This window comes from Pyxicephalus adspersus, chromosome 12 (genome assembly GCF_032062135.1).
Source record: "Pyxicephalus adspersus chromosome 12, UCB_Pads_2.0, whole genome shotgun sequence".
Lineage (NCBI taxonomy): Eukaryota > Metazoa > Chordata > Amphibia > Anura > Pyxicephalidae > Pyxicephalus > Pyxicephalus adspersus.
Genome location: NC_092869.1, coordinates 31,965,742 through 31,986,671, shown reverse-complemented (window position 1 = coordinate 31,986,671; position 20,930 = coordinate 31,965,742). Strand labels below are relative to the sequence as shown.

Below are 20,930 nucleotides of genomic sequence, written 5' to 3'. Positions count from 1 at the left end.
GTCCAAGCTCTGCTGGAAAAAGTCCTAATATATAAATACCAAACTAAGTTCTCATTTTTATAAAAAATATCTACATTTATTCTTAATTATCATCACATAAACAATGCAAGGGTCACTTATGTATAATTATTATGTTTTATTTTTATAGCATCATCATACCATGACAAATGGAGAAATATAATGTTTCACTGGCTTACATGGGGTCAGTTAATATGTGAATAACTGCAGATTACGAGCTGAACTTAGCCAATTGAATTATTGTGCTTATTTGCTATTTCGAGTGAAACTGATGAATTTTGAAGCATTCTATTGCTGAATAAAGCAGCATTGTTCACACTGCCAACCAAGTTCATAGACAACATTCATAACCATTACACACAAAAGGTCTCATTTATTAACAAATCTTTGCGCTGGCTCACAGCATTTAATTACATAGTACATGAAATATGAAAGAAGAAACCTGATTGGCTTTTGTAGAACATTGCTGACTGCCAGGGGCTACTCTTCCATTTGATGGTGCCTTGTCATAATAGATGAGCCCCCACATCATCTTATACATAAAGGCAATGTTTAGGCCAGCCATTCTCAACCAGGGTTCTCCAGAGCTTGATAGGGGTTCCTCAAATGGTGGCTTCCAATATGATGATGCCTGAAATTTTCTGGGCTGACACCACTTTGTAGAGCCAGCTGCATGACTCCAATAATGTTTTAGGTTTCTATAATGGTGTTCTTCTAGCCACCACTGTAGAGGTCATTTTTCCACTGGTCACTAATTTAGGAGTCTTTTTCTCCCCACACTGACCTCTTTGTGTGGTTTTAGTAGAGGTTCATTGAGACCTAAAATTATTTTAGGGGTTCCTCCAGGGTTGAGAAAAGCTAGTCAAGGGCTCTTCCACATCCATAGGGTGAAACGTGCGTCAAACTTCTGCTGTTCTCCCCACAATAAATATAAATTTGTGCCATCCCAGCACCTGAAGCTCATGGCAGGTCTGAAATAGCCCAGAGGCATTGATGTGCTTGTCTACCATGTAAAGTTAGGGGGATTTTCTATCTACAAAATATACATTGGCTCACTGTTTGGCTTGTGAAACAAGTGGCTCTTTGATCAAGTGGAGTTGGAAAAAACAGGATATTGTGCATTTGGGAGTTGCGTCTGCTTGACTGTCAGTTTTGTTTTAAACAGCTTTTTTTCCTTGCCGACTTCTAAGGAGGAGTGGTCAAAGCTTCACAGGTGTAATAAGTTCCTGGGGAACTCACCTTGAGCTTGCTCATACTTGGCTTGTGAAACAAGTGGCTCTTTGATCAAGTGGAGTTTGAAAACAAAAGAAGTTAAATCCTTATAGTAACCACAAACTGAAGGCAACCTTTTATAAACAAAAATTGTAACTGGGAAAATGAGTGGTAGGTTTGGTTCAGTGCACAGTCTGCCACATGTATGCACAAATGGAGCAACAGCTCCTAGGTGAAAATTGCTGTGACAAATGTGAGCAAGTCGCCTTTCTGGTATCTTGCATTGGAGAGCTGGAGAAGCACATTGCAACACTGAAATCACTGGATCACCTTGAGGGGGGTCTCCTGCTCACTGAGCAAGCAGTTAATGGCTTAGATGTGGGGGTTGGAGAGGTTAGTCTGGAAGAGCATGTAGGGAGTTAGGTTAATGTAACTAGAGGGAGTGGTAGGGGCCCCCAGAAAAGGAAGGCCAGACCTGTGTTTGAGCACCCCAACATGTTTGCAAAGGTATGTGAAGATGTGCAGGTGGCAGACCCAGTGGTGGCAACGCAAGGTGTTACTGCTACCCCTAACAACCGGGAGAGCAACACATCTAGTAGTGGTGGGGAGGGAAACGCAGGAAGGAAAAGACAATTAGTAGTCATAGGGTATTCTATATTCAGGAGGATGGATAGAATATTTTGTCGCCCAGATCCCTTCAACCGAATAGTTTGCTGTCTCCCTGGTGCCAGGGTTTGGCATGTGGTGGACAGGACCCAGCTGTCTTGGTCCATGTTGGAACCAATGACAATATAAATGATGGAGGATCCTTAAAAATCAGCTTAGGGAACTAGGTTTCAAGCTGAAGAAAAAGACCTCCAAGACTATGTTCTCTGGAATATTGCCTGTGCCGTGCACAACACAGGAAAGGCAGAGGGAGCTTAGGCAGCTAAACGCATGGCTTAAGTCCTGGTGTAGAAGGGAAGGGTTTGGGTTCATGGAGCACTGGGTTGACTTTTCATTGGGTTACAACCCAAGAGATGCCAGAGATGGTTTGCATCTAAATGAAAGGGGGTCTGCTGTGCTAGGGGAAAGATTTAGGGGAATGGTGGAGGGATATTTAAACTAGGACAGAGGGGGGTGGGACAGTTAAAAAAGGTGGCAGAAAGGTTAGTCAGGGGTCAGACACTAGTGGAGGGTGGATTGGGGATAGTTGGGGGAGGATTATGGATATTTGTAAGGGGCTTCCCATGTTACAAACAAACATTGGATTGTGCAGTACTATTTGTACTGAAAAACAAAAGGATTTTGCAAACAGCGATGGTAAAAGCAGCAATGGTTGAAAGAGCCTGTTCACCAATTGCTAGAAGTCTAGTTGGAAGCATTAATAAATGAGGAGAATTATGACTTAGTTGGTATTGCTGAATCCTGGCTTTGTTCTTCGCATGACTGGGGTGTCAATATTCCTGGGTATACTCTCTTTCGTAGAGACAGAGTCAAACGAAAGGGTGGTGGTGTCTGGATGTGAGAAGTGATCTAAAAGTGAATGTGAAAGAAGAAATTGCGGAGGGAACAAGAAATGAGGTTGAGGCATTATGGGTGGAGTTGAATGTGGGGTTGAATAACACCCAACTAATGATTGGAGTCTACTATAGGTCCCCCGGTGCTAAGGAAGAAATAGAAAATCAACTACTAGCACAGATAGAAAAAGCAGCAAAGGTGGAAGTGTTTTAATCATGGGAGATTTCAACTACCCTGACATTTACTGGAGTAATGGTACTACAGAAACAGCAAAAGGGAGGTAATTTGTGAATTTATTATTATATTATATAATATATATATATATATATATAATATTATTATAGAAGCCCCAACTAGAAATGATAGTCTGCTGGACCTAGTTCTTTCTAACAATGCAGAGCTTATAACACATATGCAAATAAAAGAGAATCTGGGTAGCAGTGACCATAATATGATTTCATTTAATGTTAGCTGTAAACAGGAAGCAAAAACAAGAAAGATAAAAACATTTAATTTTAAGAGAGCAAATTTTCCATTTTTAAGGGCGGCTCTCTGTGACTTGGACTGGGAGACCATATTGTCCTCAACGAAAACAGAACAAAAATGGGAATGTTTCAAGTCTGTTCTACAAAAGCACACTGAAAAATTTGTTCCAATAGGTAACACGTTTAAGAGGCTAAGAGGTTAAAGTTAAAAGTGGGTTACAGCTGATGTTAAAAAAGCCATAAGGAACAAGAAAAGATTCCATTCCAAAAATATAAAAATGAAGGATCACCTTCATCATTTGAAACCTTTAAAGAAGTCCATATAGAGAACTCTCTTCCCCATTATTCACTTTGAGATCATTACAAAGAACAAGAGGGCTCCTCTTTGCGTCTGGAGGAAAATAAGTTTGAGCTCCGGGTAAGAAAGGGATTTTTCACGGTAAAGTCTGTGAAAATGTGGAATCGGACCCCTCAGGAAGAAGTTTCAGCAACTACTATAGATTGTTTTAAGAAAAAGCTAGATGTTTTTCTAGAAGCACGGAATATAACTCGGTATTAAGGCTTTAATGTAAAATAACAGTGACTGTTGATCCAGGGAACATACGATTACCTCATGGCATCAGGAAGAAATTCTCTGGACCAACTATGTCTTAGAGGGTTTTATATCTGGGATATGTTTATTTCCATAGTGGTTGAACTTGATGGGCTTATGTCTTTTTTTCAACCTAACCTACCATGTACAAAGATACAGACCAACTATTTGCATTCTGTATCATCTTTGACCTATAGATACAAGCTTTAACTTCCTTGTGCTGGGGAAATAAAACAATCACAGCCTTCTAAAAATGGACCTTGCACCCTCTTTTATTGCACCTTAAAGAAAAAGAAAAATTTAAAGCTGATTTTTATTCTGCAAGTCTTCCTGGTTCCTTTTTCCACCTCATCAACATTTTATTAACATCTGCTCACTTCTCCTCCCTTTCCCATAAGCAAATGTGCAAGCAGCAGATCCTGATTGGTTCCACATGGACCCCCTTCCCATCTTGATTGGCTCCATCTGGAGCTCCATGTGCTTTAGAGCTACGGTGCAAGGGGTGATAGACGCCAATATAAATACAGATTCTGGTATCTGTGTATATGAAATAAAAATACACTTTAAATAAATGCACAACTGCCTAATAAATTTGTCTTTATACCCATGTGTAGTTCAATATTAAAGACAGCAATTTTATTAATTAACCATCAAGCAAACACGTCTCTCCCACATCACAGCCACATGTACACTGCACTCCTGCCACATTGGATAAATAAGCCAGTAACACTCAGCGATGGTCTTTCTCATTTGGTCTTTGAGGGATTTTCCAAAGTGGATCTTTACCAACAGGAAAGTAATACTTGTCAGTCTGAATAGCTCTCAAGGCAGAAGCCCTTTGAAGTCCTCCAGCTTGATAAATGCCATGCATATTCATTTAAGATGTCTAATCTTATTTACACTGTTAACGTAACCTTCTCCATGTTGTCACTGTCGTTCCTTTTAGACTGGTCTGAAACTCGGGTCTGGAGCTCTGACCCAAATACATATACGGCTTTTGTTTCAAAGGATGGTAATCTGTTTTATAAACCCTTTATATTACATTAAATTCATCCTATTATTATCAGCAGCATAATGCATCAGTTACCATAAGAAACATAAAGCAGACCAGCAACTAAGCAGCACCAAACATTGTAATTTAAAATGTATGTCTGGGGGAAGAAGAAAATTATAATTATATATATATATATATATATATATACATATACACACACATATACACACACATACACACACACACACATTATATTTTTGGTTCCATACAATTCACATTTCTCATTGTTAGCTATTATAAATTCTGCAACTACTGAAAAATATAGGCTGATCCTGCAATAAAATCAAGCTTAAAATTGTCTTTGAGCTGACAACACAATGCTTCGGCTGCACTGAAATCCTAAGCTGTGTTGTCACTGCCCAGTTTACCTCTGGACTACAGAACATCCTCTTCCATTACTCGTACATTATTTCCAGTTTTCCTATGTCACTCCTAAGTTCACCTAAAAGCAAAACTAGAGTGATCTGAGACACAAAATGCAAAGAGGCAATTTTTGTTAATGCAGAAGGTGTGCATGCGATGCCCCTTCTAAAACAAATAGTAAAGTTAACCGCCTGTTTACACACTTTTTCTCAATGTTTGATGCTGGGTATCCAGCATGACCCTGGATGCCGGGGATTATTATACTTTTGTGTGCACGAGCGGGAGTTGGGGACCTGGGTGAATTTTGTTAAACTTGCAATGAGTTGATGAGTGAGATAGACTGAATGCAAGTAAAAAATTGCAATCAGGTGTGCAGGTTTTTTCACCTGTCCCTTCTGCAATCATTTACCTGCCTGATCCAAATTTTTAATGAATTACTGTGATTCGGCTATATTGGGCCTATTTAATTAAAGCTCTCCAAGGCTGGAGAGAATACACTTTCATCAATGAAGCAGGGTGATCCAGCAAACCTAGAATGGATCTGGTCCAGGATTTAAAACATTTGTTAGCAAAAAGCAAATGACATTCAAATAATCCATTCCAGGTTTGTTGAATTACCCAGCTTCACTGGTGAAAGTATATCCTCTCCAGCCTTGGAAAGCATTATTAAATTAGGCCCAATGTCTTATGCCAAACCTAGGGGTAAGTCACGGCTTTATTAGGCATCATGTTGCCCTAGGCACAAATAAATAATTAGGCCTTTCGGATATACTCTTCCTCAAAACTGCCAATTACAGCTCTGGAGGCCAGTATGAATATATGAGATTCAAATTTAGGTAAATGATGGGGGAGAACCTCTACTTAATGGTGTTGCCTCATTTTCTTCTAACATTTTGAGATTAAAAAAAAGTTTTTTCCAGGTAAGAGTGGAATGCTTTGGTTTTACATGGTGTCGATCTTTCCCATTAACTCATGCCCATCAGTTAAATAATGCTGGATTAGGTTCTTACCTTGACACTGGTATCCCTGTTTGCCAAATACTCCCCTGTAAGAAACCAAAAAACATGTTATTTTAAGTTCCATCACCAAAACCTCAGTAAAAGTACTGCAAACAATACTTTCATATTTATATACGGACAAGGTTTCCTCAGTAACTTTTGTCATTGGGTTTGGTTAAGAATGTCTCACAAAAAGAGAACAAGTTAGGAAGAATTGGTCAGGTGGTCACCTATTCTGAAGTGATAGGAGTGGGTCTTGTTAGGGCTTCTTTGGGGCAAAGATGGATTAAGGGCAAGGTTCAACCCACCCATCTTTTTGATTTACCATGGATAGGGCTTGTTGTAAATAGAAAAACTGTTCCATGTATTCCATGTATCGGAATAGGTCTCCCCTTAAGACACCACACTGTCTAGAAGTTCATTGTATGTGACCCATGCATGTTCCATTTCAGGTAAAAAAAAAAAAAATAGGAATATTTATTATAGTGCAAATCCTGTGCAAGATGGGGCAGGATCTGGATTAGTCTCTTGGACAGAGATGAACAGGCACTGCCATATATCAGGGGGAGAAAGACATTTAAAGGAAGAGCGGCATTGGACCAAACATGCATCACAGAATGATGCCATAAGGTGGTATAAAGAAGGGTTAGGGCTAGTATGAAGTCACCAAAACCTGCACTTACGCAATAATGATTTTCCTCTCTAAAAAAAATCTGAAAATTGGAATTATACCTTTAAGCAATCTTTAGGCAAACAGCCGAAGCTCAAAAAACGTTTACATTTCTTTGTGTGTAGAATTCAGCTATAAACTGAGATTTAAAAAATATTGAAAAATACACAAAATCATAGCCACATACAAAGAAAAGCCTTCTAAAACAACCAAAATGTATTCATATGTCCTACACTGGCTAATTTGTGCTCACCAGGATCTGCTGAGGGTATACATTCAAAGTACATGTCGACCCTGCAGAGTAAATTTTAATTTGTTGTCCTGTAGGTCAAATAATGGAAAGAGAAGCCATAAAGAACATTATGTTCTAGCTATCTCTCAATAAGTCTTGAAAAATCTTTTTAAAAGTATTTGGTCAAGCCCCATCCAACCCCACCTTTGGCATTGTGGTAACAATGTCAAGATGGATGCCCTAGTGACAGGCAGCCCGAATGGTCAAAAGGTCAATGGTGTGCTCTGATGACCTTTATGTGTTCTTACATAAATCACTTTAACAACTGCTGTTGGCTAAGGTGCATGCACTTTAAATTATAAAGTTAAATTATTACTTAAATCAATAAAGAAAGTCAAGGACAAAAAGACAAAATGGTCTTTCAAAAATGTTTCCAAAGATGATGCACACAATCTATGCTTACAATATACTCTATCCATTTTCTTTAATATGAACAGTATAAACCAAGTTAGGTTGTTATTGTGGTCTGTGAACAAGTTAGGGAGATTCCCATTATTTAAGGGTTGTTGAACACTCCCACCATATTTTGCTTGCATTGCACACAGAAGAACCTAAAGCGATGACTGGTCACTGGGTCTAAAAAAAGATAGGTAATAAAAATGAAATGTAAAAAAAAAAAAAAAAAAAAGTTTTATTTAAAACTAACTGTTGCAGGTTGAGTCATTGGCCTTCATTGAATAAAGTTCTCCAAGGCTGGAGAGAATACACTTTGATCAGTGGAGCTGGGTGACCTAGCAAACCTAGAATGGATCTGGTCCAGGATTAAAAACATTTTCTAACAAAAAGCTAATGACTTTTAGGAAATCCATTAAAGGTTTGCTGGATTATCCAGCTTTACTGATGAAAGCGTATTCTCTCCAGCCTTGGGGAACTTTAATAAATCAGGGCCATTGCCTGAAAGCAATCTTGCCAGGGGCAGGTTAGGAAAGCCGCGAAAGCTGCAGGAGGTAGGCAAGTATATAAATTGTGTGTAGCTCATGCCCATTTGTGCTACCCTATGGGGTCTTTTACCCTATGTCAGTGTTTATCAAGGCCTTAGGCTAGGTACACACATGCAATGGTTCTTGTCCGATAATCAGCTCAGGGCTGATAGCGGATGAGAATCTTGCGTGTGTACAGTGCTTGTCGTCCATCTTCGGAACGACCGTTTTGGCAGATCCACAGACGATGGACGACGAGTGATCGTAATGGAAGTGAAGGGGGAGAGAGAGAGCGGAGCAGGTTGCAACTCCGTCATTCTCCCCCTCCCCTCCATAGAACAGAACGGTGCTGTATGTACAACGCTTGCTCATGCATCGTGCAGTCTTTTGTCGTTGCGATTATTGCACGTGTGTACATAGCCATAATTCAATGTCAGGTCACATTTATGAAGTGTCATGTCAGCCACACAAAGTAGCCCTAACATATAAACGTGAGATTCCTGGATTTTATATGTGAATTAACACTGCTCATCCAATCATAGCCCTATTATTAACAAACTGATAGCACAACACTACCATAGAGAGGTTTTTAAGGATGTATTTTGTGTGCGCGCAACAATTCGAAGCTGCATTTAGAAAGAAAGTAGGTCTCCTGCCCTTTGTCAGGGTTAGCAGGGTTCCAGTCCACACTTGCTTTCATGGCTTTCATGGCCTCCCCTTTGATTTGGCACCATCCTAAAAGTTTCTCCCATTATCAGGATGCAGCAAAAATCTTGTCTGGTGTGGCAGAGAACTCTTTTAGGCTCCCAATGTCAAAGTTTGTTGCAAATCCTCCTCTTCAAGGTAAGCGTGCTACAAAACAGACAACCCTGATATTTCTCCAGACACAGGGACCAAAGTGGTATTAATTAGTAATTTTGCATCCACACACTGGGCAGCATTCATGTTATAACAGACGACAAGTAAAGACAAAGGCAAAATAATTGGAACACTGTACAATTACACACATAATTAAAGGCTGATCCCTCATCCAAACAATGCTTCTCCCAGCACTCTCTGACTACACAATACTGTCTGGTGGAGAGTGGAAAATTTTTACTTTCACTCTGTAAAACTTAATTTAATTGAATGATCAGATTGACTTTTATTCTGACTTTTCACTAAAAGCAGCCAATTGTTTGGTCTTCTATTAAATGTTGAATGATCAGATCCATCAAGGGTATCAACAATCATGCAAATCCCATCTGTTGGAGCATCCAGAGTATATTCCTAGGATTCATCCCACCCACAACAGAAGGGCAGAACATTATTGTGTACGTATGTGCCGTGTTTTGGGAATGACAACCAAGCAATTGCCAATTAATAAATTACATGTACTGGTCAGTTCTGCAGAAAATTGACCGTTGATCCTCCTATCTTTTAGGCCATAACACAGATTTTTCAAATCTTATTGAATATATATATACATACATATATATATATATATATATATATATATATTTCACATTATGTATTATGGTAAATAAATCAAAACAATCATTCAACCAACAAAAGAGGGGGGGTGGGGGGAGAGAACAATATAAATGGTGGGTCAACAAAATAGGACATTAAGGAAGGATCTACCATCTGCCTAATAACAACTTAAAAATATATATAGGAAAGCCATGGGCAATAAACACCAATAACATTAGCCAAGTTGAAAGATACAATTCAGCACTCTGGCAAGTAAACCTAGGCAATCAGGATAGACAAATTTAAACCAAAAAACACATACACCAGACAGGACAAGACAAAGGGGAGTGGAAGAGAATTTCGGCTAGGGGGGTTATTGTAAATCATCTCAAGTGTTTCGGGGCCGTTATTTTAGTGTTGATTCGCAAACATTTCCCCTTGAGTTTGTGCATCATTAGAAATGACATGGTGAGCTCAGACCAGTTAAAGTCTGGCACTAGGTAGTGTGTAAGCCAAGGCTCCCAGAGCCTTTCAAATTTGACCATTGTGTCATATAACATAGCTAGGGCATTGAAAATGGGTCGTGGATGGGTATTCCAGCATGACAATGACCCAAAACACACAGCTAAGGCAACAAAGGAGTAGCTTAAGAAGTAGCACATGAAGGTCCTGGAGTGGCCTAGCCAGTCTCCAGACCTTAATCCCATAGAAAATCTGTGGAGGGAGCTGAAGGTTCGAGTTGCCAAACATCAGCCTAGAAAACTTACTGACTTGGAGAAGATCTGCAAAGAGGAGTGGGACAAAATTCCTCCTGAGATGTGTGCAAACCTGGTGGCCAACTATAAGAAACGTCTGACCTCTGTGATTGCCAACAAGTGCTAAGTCATCTTTTGCGAAGGGATTAAATATTTATTTCACTCATTACAATGCACATCAGGCTCGACCTTTGAGCACTGGGTTTTTGAGGGTTCTGTTGTTATTCTGTCTCTCACAGCTACAAAAAACCTACCATTACAATTATAGACCGGTCATTTCCTTGTCAGAGGGCAAACGTACAAAATCAGCAGGGGATCAAATACTTCTTTCCCTCACTATACCTGGCACCATGTACCACCGCATAAGAAGTTTATAGTTTGTTTCCACTGCTGAGCTGCTACTTGAGCACCTGGCAGTGAAATCCCAAATTGAGCACCATGTTTCCGGATGTAAAGTGTTCTGTAGGTGCTTTTCCCAATTACCACATACGTGTGCGGTTTCATGGCTTGCCAAAACATAAATTTTTAGGTCAGCCTTACCAGATGAAATCTTTGCAGTGGGAACAGTAAGTTGGTTGTCGTAGGTATGTTGCCATAAACTTGTGTCCATTCACTTGGTGCACCCTTCGCCTCATGGCTCTCTGCCGTTTCCTGGTAAAGTGTCTCAGCAGCCGCCCATCTCGCATTGTTCCTAAAATTGGAGTCACATTTACACATCACAGATGGCATATGATTTACTGTCACATCAGCTTTACAGGTACTTATTCTACATTTATGAGAATACTACTATATCAGTTTATTGAACTTATTACAGTAGTGCTAAACCTAGGTTTTAACATGTTAAAAAAGTTCTACAGTTTTAAAGTTTTCCTTTTAAAACTTTCCAATCAGGCAGGGTTTTATTGCAGAAAAGGTACAGGTGCCGTGCAGATCAGCAAAGGAAGACGGGATACCCGGCACATCCTGGCTTCCCCTACTGCTAACGAATGAACTCCAGCATGTGAAACAAGGAAGAGAAGAAGGAAGAAGAAGAAGAGGGTAACGCAAGAGACACAACGGGGACAGGTGTTTTTTTTTTTTATTTGTGACCAGGCAGGTAAGTTTATTTCATTGTAGAATGGATATCTTCTGTCTCTTTTGCAACAAAGGGTCTGCCTGATTACAATTTTTTGAGCAAAGGTTTAAAGTATTTTTAGGTTGTTTCAAATCATTTTAAATCTTTAAATAAATAGTGAGGTTGTAATGAAAGTACTTATTTAGCTACTTCTTGTGATGGGTTAACGAATGACTCCCAGTTGTGTTCCTCAGCCTGGTGCCCCTGGTGAAGACCACAAGTGACCATGCCAAGATACATAATGCAAGTATGGTCCACCATTGTCACCAGCCCAGAACAACACTTTGCAGTGGACGCTGGAGTGGCTGTATGCTCATGGGAAGTAATTGAAAGTATAGGCATTTTATAAAAATAAATAAATATATAATTAACATTGACTATTCCACTTCTTTTTCTACTCAGCCATCACAACTTGCAGAGCTTGTCAATCAGGGTTAAAGACCACCAACATTATGGTGTCTCTCATTGATTATTCTTCCATCTAGAACAGTTAAGAAAGGGGGAACCATCTAAAATACAAAGGTATAATAACTGTGTAGGTTGGATGAATTAAATGTGTTCAAAGAAAAGTTGACATTCTCCCATTTTATTTTGTTATATTCATGTAGAGAACCAGCAATTTATCATGTTGGGCTTGAGTTTAAAGAAGGCTAATTAGCACTCATGTAAAACTATAAATTGCAAAAAAATTAGATTTAGATTAGATTTATTAATTGTCCCAAAATTACACATGAATATACCCATCGTTTATAGGAGTTGAATTCAATGGGTGCGTTACCCTTAGAAACCACGTAGTATAAAGCTGTTTCTATACAACAGGAAATGTAAAACATAAAAGCATTGTGATGAGCTAAATATAGTTAGTATATTCCAATTTCTTTCACTATAATAAAATTGACTTTGATTCAAGTTTTACCCTAAAGTGTATAGATATGCAGGGCCATGAAGGACCTAAACCAAAAACCAACTTTCTTTTACAAATGACTTCTTCTTCATTGTACAACAACTACAAAATGTGCCATTTTGTGAGCATTTTAGAAGAAAGAACTAGCCAAAATACAGAATCTATTTCACCTAAACCCCAAGGATATGTTGGCTTTCAGGGAACATTAACCAACAAGAATAATTCAGCCAACAAACTTTATACCATTTCAGCCTGCAGGTTGCATGTGTTGTAATATGTGTATTGTGGTTCACTGATCACATTTGCAGTATGTGGCTTTCTACAGCCCTGTAAAATATGAATCTTACAGGAAAACAGTCCGAGCTAGATTATCGACAGTACACCCCAAGCTGTGAACTTGAAGTCAACACAGGAAGTGGATGGAGAGCTGTATATTGAAAGAGCTAGAATGCTAAAACCCACATATACCATGCTATGGACAAACAACTGCATGAATTTTACAATCACAAACCAATTGTTCAGAGAGAACCATAGCCAACCCTAAAAAAAAATATTTTAAGTGCACCAATCCTTATATTTTATTTCCCATCTTGACATCTGTCTGGTAGCCAAATATGATGACATATGTGAAGGTTATAATGGCAGGACCAGAATTTTATTCTAATGACCACAGGCTAATTTTTATAGTGTTCATTCTGTAACTTCAAAGCTTTGTGGCTACACCATTCCTGAGCCTTCTCTTGTTACAGTATGGCCCTGCAGCACATGTGGCTTTCCCACAGTCTTGCACCGGATATATAACCCAACATTAAAGACGATAGGACTTTATGTTTTACAATGTCAGACATCATCATAATAGCCATTATCATTTACGAGTGAGAAACCTATTTGGTTCTTCTTAATATTTTAGATAATAACTCCCACACCCCACCCCTGCCATCTGATCCAATGTTTACGTAGCAATAAAATATGTCCCTCAAACTATTACTAAAAATTAAATATATTTTGACAACTGACAACACCTTTATATGTATTTTCCTTATGTTAGTCCAACCCAAATAATTTTGTTTTTATAGAAAAGGTTAAGTTTTTTAGGTTTTTATATTGCTGACTATTCCATTAGGGAGATTTCTCCTTTCTTTCTGTCCCAATGACAGTTTTCATGGTGATCTTTGCTGTAGGGTTAGAACAAGCATGTCAAGCTTAAATTAAAAAAGAGGCTGGAATACCAGGCACCCCTAAACCTAGTAAACATGGGCTGATTTTTACTTCCAATCCAATAGAACAACTGGATCTAAAGTGAATCTGAAGAGAAAATCAGAAGCCGATTTTTCTTACTGCAAGGAACCAATTTTGGGGTTTGTAATTGGATGTGGACAGATCGGACTTGTTGGAAAATATCAAGTAAAAGGGCACAGGTCCCATGTAGGATAGAATCTGAGTTCTGAATTCTAATTACTTTCTATGCAAGAAAGAGGAGCAGTAGCGCAGAATATCGTACACATGTATGCAGTGGTTTAGGACATCTATCACGATTACTAAATGGAAAATATTGCAAAACTGGAAGTGTGCACTAGACCTACGTCCTAGATCTACTGATGGCTGCACCTAATCTACCATTCTTAATTTCTGTTTCTTTTAGAAAGTCTTTTCCTAAATTACCAGTATATTTTTCAAAACATTTCCACTTCATTTTTTTAATTAATATTATTATCATCATCTAAAAAGCTTTGGGTTCAAGCCACATGCCTTTGCTGAGATGATGCCATCAGTCTGTTACATACAGAAAGAAGCATTTCACTAATTCTCTTTCCTGGGAATCAGACTAACATTAGGCCTGCTTTTTTAAAACTCTCCAAAGCTGGAGAAGATACACTTTAAATCGGTGAAACTGGGTGATCCAGCAAACCTATAATTAATTTTTAGAAGTCTATATTTGTTTTACAGTTTTATTTGTAAGCAAATGTTTTCAATCCTGGACCAGATCCATTACAGGTTTGCTGGATCACCCAGCTTCACTTATGAAAGTGTATCCTCTCCAGGCTCGGACTTCTTTAATAAATCAGTCCCATTGTGAGAAGTCCAATGGAACTGTATCAGACATTTGTGAACACAATAAAACACTGATACCAAGATTTACAGGATTTCACCATCCTTGAACCAGATCTTGACATTTTTACAGATGAAAAGCGGAGGAAGGCAAAGAAATCCTGCCATACACATCTGCTATTAAACATTTCGAGGATTCGAGGACAAATCTTTAAAACCTCAAAGTGTCCACGGATATCAAAACACAAGTGATAGTATAAATCTTTCCAAAATCTCTTACCTTCAGTAAAGCTGCCAATAAGTGTGATTGCAATAAACACTTTGCCTTCAGGTTCCAAATCAATCTGAAAAAATCAAATAAAACAATGTTTATATACATTACTGCTAATCGCTTGTTTGCTTGCAATGTATACAGACATCTCCAATTATTTTCCCAAGTCACCTTCACAGGTCATGTGAGTTCATGTCCTATATGTTATAATACACACAATAAACTCCAACAACCTATCTGTATACCTTTTATCAGTTTCAACTGTTTTTGTTCTGCCTGATGAGCCAAGGAAGACTTTTGATGTTATCAACACAATTTGGGTAACACATAACAGTAATATGGATAACAAAAGATCATATAAAGTGAATGCATGCTCAGATGATCAGATTCATCAATTTCTTTTCCAACTTTGTTCTTTAAGTGAATACCAATATCCTAATAAATGGTTACTAGTAGACAACCCTCCAAAAAGTTGGAAGATTATTTTGATTAAGGTTATACTGTACGCCAATAATGCTTGGGGTTTCGTGTAAATTTTTTTTTTTTACCCCAAAAATAATTTTGGTTTATACTTGGGTCACACCACTGGATGTACCACGAATTCTTGCCATCTGGGACCTCATAAGGCATTTGTTACACCTGTTTCCTGACGTTAAAGAACTGGCCATTTCTTTTTCTCCTTTTATTATGTTTTTTAGAGCAGGGAATCTTTAGAAAGGAGGGGGGAGAGTTGCACTAATGTATGTATTTGCTAAAATATTTGATCAATACAGATAGATGAAAAAAAAAAAAAAAAAAATAATGTATGTATTTGCTAAAATATTTGATCAATACAGATAGATGAAAAAAAAAAAAAAAAAAAGATAGAGGATAATAAATCTTAAATATTTATACACTGAAAATAAATGGCTGCCCTACATAGGCCTAATAGGCTTTTAAACTTTCCATGGACTTATCAATAACCAAATTCACACCTATTTAGCAGCATTCATTTACTGCAACTTTAGGACGGCATACATGCCATTACATAGCAAATAGCACTATGTCAAAGCAAGTGTTTCACAACGGCTGTGCAAACTTGGTCTACCGGTTGTGGGGATACCAAACCATTAGTTATTCAGAGTGACTGCCCTGCCCACTAGATAAAAAATGTCTAAGAACCTGCTAGGTGACTTTGTAATCTTCATTCCTTGCAATCCAACACTTAGGGCAATGCACACTGAGAAATGAAAAACTACATGCTTTACCTGCTTGTCACACATAGCATGTGAACTACATGGCATTTCCGAAGGTTTGTAGATACCAGATGATCACACCTATGTGAACTTCATTGTAAAAAACTATGGGCATTATTGCAGGGTGAAACGCGTTGGGTGCGAAACAAGTTTTTTTGTTGTAAACAGAACTTGACATACCAAAATACTACACGTGTATGTTTATGAGACCTGGATACTTATGTTAGTTTAGAACTAGCATAGGATACCCCTTTCTTGTTTTAGGATTTTCAAAGCAAGTCAAGTTTATTTTATAGGAAAAATATTGTGCCCTACAAAAGCTTGCCTTTCTCTCTCTCTTCTGAATCCTCTCTAGCATTAGTTCAGGCTGGGCACACCGGAGTACACTCCTTCCACTCTTTTGGGGTAACTATCCATGGTGGAATATACCCTCACACTTTCAATGGCAGTAATTGATTACCACCTGGGAATGTACAAGGGAATGTCAATTTTATATACAGAGCCTTAAGATATGGAAACCATGGTCTTTGGGACAGAAAGTTAGGAGATATCTAAAAAACTAAGCAGCTCGCTAGTGCTTCATCCAGGGTCCACTACCAATCCTCTTTTAGGTGGAATGATCTCCAATGTCAATAAACCTATTCCTGTGATTTCAGGGAGACAAGGAAATGCCCCGTGAGGGTGTGCCATCAAACTGACCCAGAAAAATGCAGATGTCACCGTGTGTTACTTCCCTCCGCTCACTGTATCACCAAGACCACCCACTGCAACCACAGAAGAGGACCCGGGACATCACATATCCATGCACAATGTCCATATGACTCATTCACCCCAGGGAAGATGCATATAAATAATATTGTAGAACAAATATAGTTTCTTTGCAGCCTCAATTCAAGCAGCATTGCTAAAACTCCAATTAGGCTTTAACGTGGGCAACATGATGGCTCAGTGGTTAGCACTCCTGCCTTTGCAGCGCTAGGTCTCAGGTTTGAATCTCAGCCAGGACACTATCTGCATGGAGTTTGCAGGTTCTCCCTGTATTTGCGTGGGTTTCCTCTGGACACTCGGGTTTCTTCCCACATTCCTAAAACATGCAGTTAGGTTTATTGGTTTCCTCACAAAATTGACCTTAGATTGTATTAAAGACATATGACTATGGTAGGGACATTGGATTGTAAGCTTCTTTGAGGGACAGCTAGTATAGGACTATAGACTTTGTACAGCTCTGGGTAATATGTTGGTGCTATATAAAAACTGTGTAATGATATTATTACAAATGTAACAATGGACAAACTGAGTATTAGCCTTGTGATAACCATGTGCTTAGACATGTGCTAGCTTCTGACATTCCTCCTAAATACACAAGAAATGTCAAGAGGGCGCTTTCCAGACTTCATATTCTTTGAGATTTAAAGATACAGCATTGATTTAATCAGAACCCAATTTCCTTCCAGTGGAAACGAAGCTGTGAGCAGTAACGCTCCAGTATCTGATGAGGTTACAAATTATGGGTCAAATCCACTCCATTATGGTATGTTCACCAACAAAATAAATCTAGCATTTGTATGTAGCTTTATATTTGCTTGGTCGTCCTTTATCTTGCAACTGGACCAAAAAAAAGCAGAGAACAGATAATTTCATTCTCCTTTTCTTCCTATCATGACTTTAGTAGCACATTAGTACTGCAGCAAAACTAACTGACTCCGTGTGCTGCTTCACCCCCAGTCTGTGCCATTGCAAGAGGATGATACCAATTAAAATTCACAGACCTTGCATTAAATACACATTTAATTTTGCAACAATAAATACATAGCTACTTAGCCATAGAATAAATCTATTGAAGCCAAGGATCATCATTACAGCTGGATCTGCAAGTTGAATTGCAGTGAGCTCCTCTTTAGCTTTTGTAAGACTGAATGTCATTGTAGAGCTCTGAACAAGAACAGCAGTCATCTCTTATAAAGTTAGTAGCGTTCATCACAATTGCTAAAAGAAGTGTATTTTGTCACTTAGGTACCTATATTTAACGCTACTCCACCACAAGATGTGAAAATAACTGCTAAAATAGCGTTCGCGCTCCGTGTATTTATCAGCTTGTGACAGACACTTTCCGATTAGAAGCCTGTGGAGAAATGATTCACTGGGAAGTGGATTGCATGATGCTGGAAATAATTCCTCAGTTTGTGATTTGTGTACAATGAAGACAATCCAGCAGAGTAGACTATTATTCAGGGAGGTTGTGCATTCACAAACAGGGCAAAGGTGAAAGATCAATTGACTAGGAGGTAGAGCAATACTAGACAGGTCTGGGGGAAGTTAACAGATTGTCAATCCTGCAGGTGTATTGTGTAAACCCACAATACATGAACATTCACCTATTTTTCATTCTTTAAAAATAAAGTTGCACCTGTTGATCTACCATAAATCTAGTGAGCTCCTAAATGCATGAAGATTGCAATGTTGCAAGTGTTATCCCCGTAGCCCAAGCTCTCACCTGTCGGATTACAGAACCTTCACCTATCTTAAACTGAGTAGGGGAAGTGACCTGTACTCCAGCAAGAAAATACAACAAATTATATTAAAAATATAACATATGCATATTTTATTATTTGGTAAGTTGAATGCTAAAATTGGACTTTTGCTTAATGCAATAAAAAATGCATTTGACCTATTCATCCAGCATACCATTATTATTATTATTATTATTATTAATAATAATAAACAGGATTTATATAGCGCCAACATATTAAGCAGCGCTTTACATTAAATTGGGGGTTCAAATGACAGACGAATACAGGCAGTGGCACAGGAAGAGAGGACCCTGCCCCGAAGAGCTTACAATCTATTAGGTGGGGGAAGTAACACACAATAGGAGGAGAGATATGGAATGGTGGGAAGTAGTAAGGGTTTAAGAGACAGAAGAAGACGGGTAGGCAAGTTTGAAAAAATGGGTTTTGAGTGCTCTTTTAAATGAGCAAAAAGTAGAAGCAAGCCGAATAGAATGAGGAAGACCATTCCAGAGAGTTGGGGTGGCTCTAGAAAAGTCTTGGAGCTGTGCGTTTGATGAGGTTATGAGTGAGGATGTCAGTTGTAGGTCATCAGAGGAGCGAAGAGAGCGGCTGGGGGAGTATTTTTTTTACCAGGTCAGAAATGTAAGTGGGACAAGAACTGTGGAGGGATTTGAAGGCAAAGCACAGAAGCTTGTATTTGATTCTAAGGTGAAATGGAAACCAATGAAGAGACCTACAAAGAGATGCAGCAGAAAAGGAGCAGTGGCAAGTGTTACGTGGAATGAAGTGCAGGAGGCTTGTGTGTAACTAATAGGACTTTCATGTGCCATTTAGTATTAGTTGCATCCATCATTGGGTAGTTTGGAAATTACAAGCATGTTTTTTCACAGCACGTAGATATGAATGGTCTCCAGGGCTATGGAATAGGCATTAATTGTTGGGTACCTGGAGTTAGCAAAACAATGTGCCAACTCTAAAGCTACATTAATGGGTCAGATAACCACTTGTTATGATCATAGTAAAATCTGATGTGTACAGCAGTCACTTGACGGCCGTGGTGGAATCACCACTGTTCACTTCTATGAAGGAGAGCACAGTTGGGTGCCGCTCTCCTGCATTCCCCCCTCCATCTAACAGAATGTTGTGTACAGCGATCGTCCATTCATTTGTCACTGTAAACCTTTAAAAAAGATAATTGACATGATCTTACATCTCTGACATCAGATGTCTGTGCTAGGCTTTGCTCCACAACCCCGTGATCAGAAATCTCCTAGTATTCATTGATAGGAAGATATATTTTATGCTGACAAAGCTTTCAGATGGCCATTCTAGGTCTACAGAACAAATAGAAAAGCAGGGGATGATAGTAATAAGTCATTCCATAATTACCTGTAAACAATACAAGTAGTCAGCACTTGTTATATAAACACAGAGGTCACCTTTCACAGGTGTCCGAGGTGCACACCATGCATCTAACAAGGCGAATCATCGCATTTGTGTGCACACCTAGATAATCCGCTTCCTTTCTGCATGTGACACCGTCATAGTTTGTATAATAATAACAATGAGCACATTCATGTCGATGTAAATTCCAAAATTCTAAAAAGTACAAGGTAGGAATGTTTCAAAAGATACAATTTACAGCAGTATAATGATTATTTATTCCTATTGCTTATACAGAACTTTTACATCACATAACACGACACAACAGACCATACAGATTTCACAGACAGTAAAGGCCCATTCACACCCACCCGTAACCACAACACAGAATAAACACACAAAGCTTTTATTCCAGCCTAAGGCTTTCATTTTAGCCTTGTGGCCGTTCTTTACATTTTTATTGGACTCATCTAATATGAACGGTCATTAATGGGAAAAAGAAATATCTTTTTTTGTTAGGTTGGCATTGCTGTGCTATACAAAATTTTAAATCGCACCAAGAATGCGCCTTTGGTGCAGCACAATAAACAGTATTGCACTGCCATGTGTTGTGGTGCCTTGCGTCACAAAAAAAAAATTATTTACGCCCAATTTTTGGGTCCATTATAGCGTTTTAGCAACCCATATAAATGGATGGGCATACTCAATATAACACACAGCATGGGAGTGGAAGGTGTAAGTTGGCCCGAAAGTTTAACAACTCTGTTTATAAAGATTCTCAGGGTCATTTTAGATGTTTGGTTGACTGTAGGGTTTTACCACAGACTAAAACGCTCCCATTCAGTTGTCAGAGAACAATTTTGTTCCTGTTCTGCAAGCCGTTTGCACGAAGCTACAGCGGATCACGGCACGGTTCTTGAATGGAACATGCCAGTTCTGGCCGCGTGGTTGCTTTTCCTTCTCTGTAAAAGAACTACAAAACAACCACAAACCAAAACAGTTGTGAAACTCTGTGGTTGACCGCATAGTAGGTGAAGAGAGAATGATTAAGAGTGGCTAGCTGCGCAATTATCAACTGCGGGTCCAAAAGTAGCCTTAGCTGCGCACCAATGAACTTCTACAATGCACTGCAACATATTTGCAATATAGCGAG

The 20,930-nt window shown here is 38.8% G+C and overlaps 1 protein-coding gene across 2 annotated transcripts in view; it reads right to left on the bottom strand.

Moving 5' to 3' along the window:
• PRKCH (protein kinase C eta) overlaps positions 1-20,930 on the bottom strand; it is a 122,758-nt gene that overhangs the window by 50,037 nt on the left and 51,791 nt on the right. For both annotated transcript variants that reach the window (XM_072427561.1, XM_072427560.1), the window contains exons 2-4: positions 14,659-14,722; positions 10,852-11,002; positions 6,235-6,269 (exon numbers count right to left, since the gene is read on the bottom strand). In XM_072427561.1, coding sequence (XP_072283662.1) covers positions 6,235-6,269; positions 10,852-10,997 — 181 coding nt within the window. In that variant the 5' untranslated portion in view covers positions 10,998-11,002; positions 14,659-14,722. The remainder of the gene's footprint in view (positions 1-6,234; positions 6,270-10,851; positions 11,003-14,658; positions 14,723-20,930) is intronic.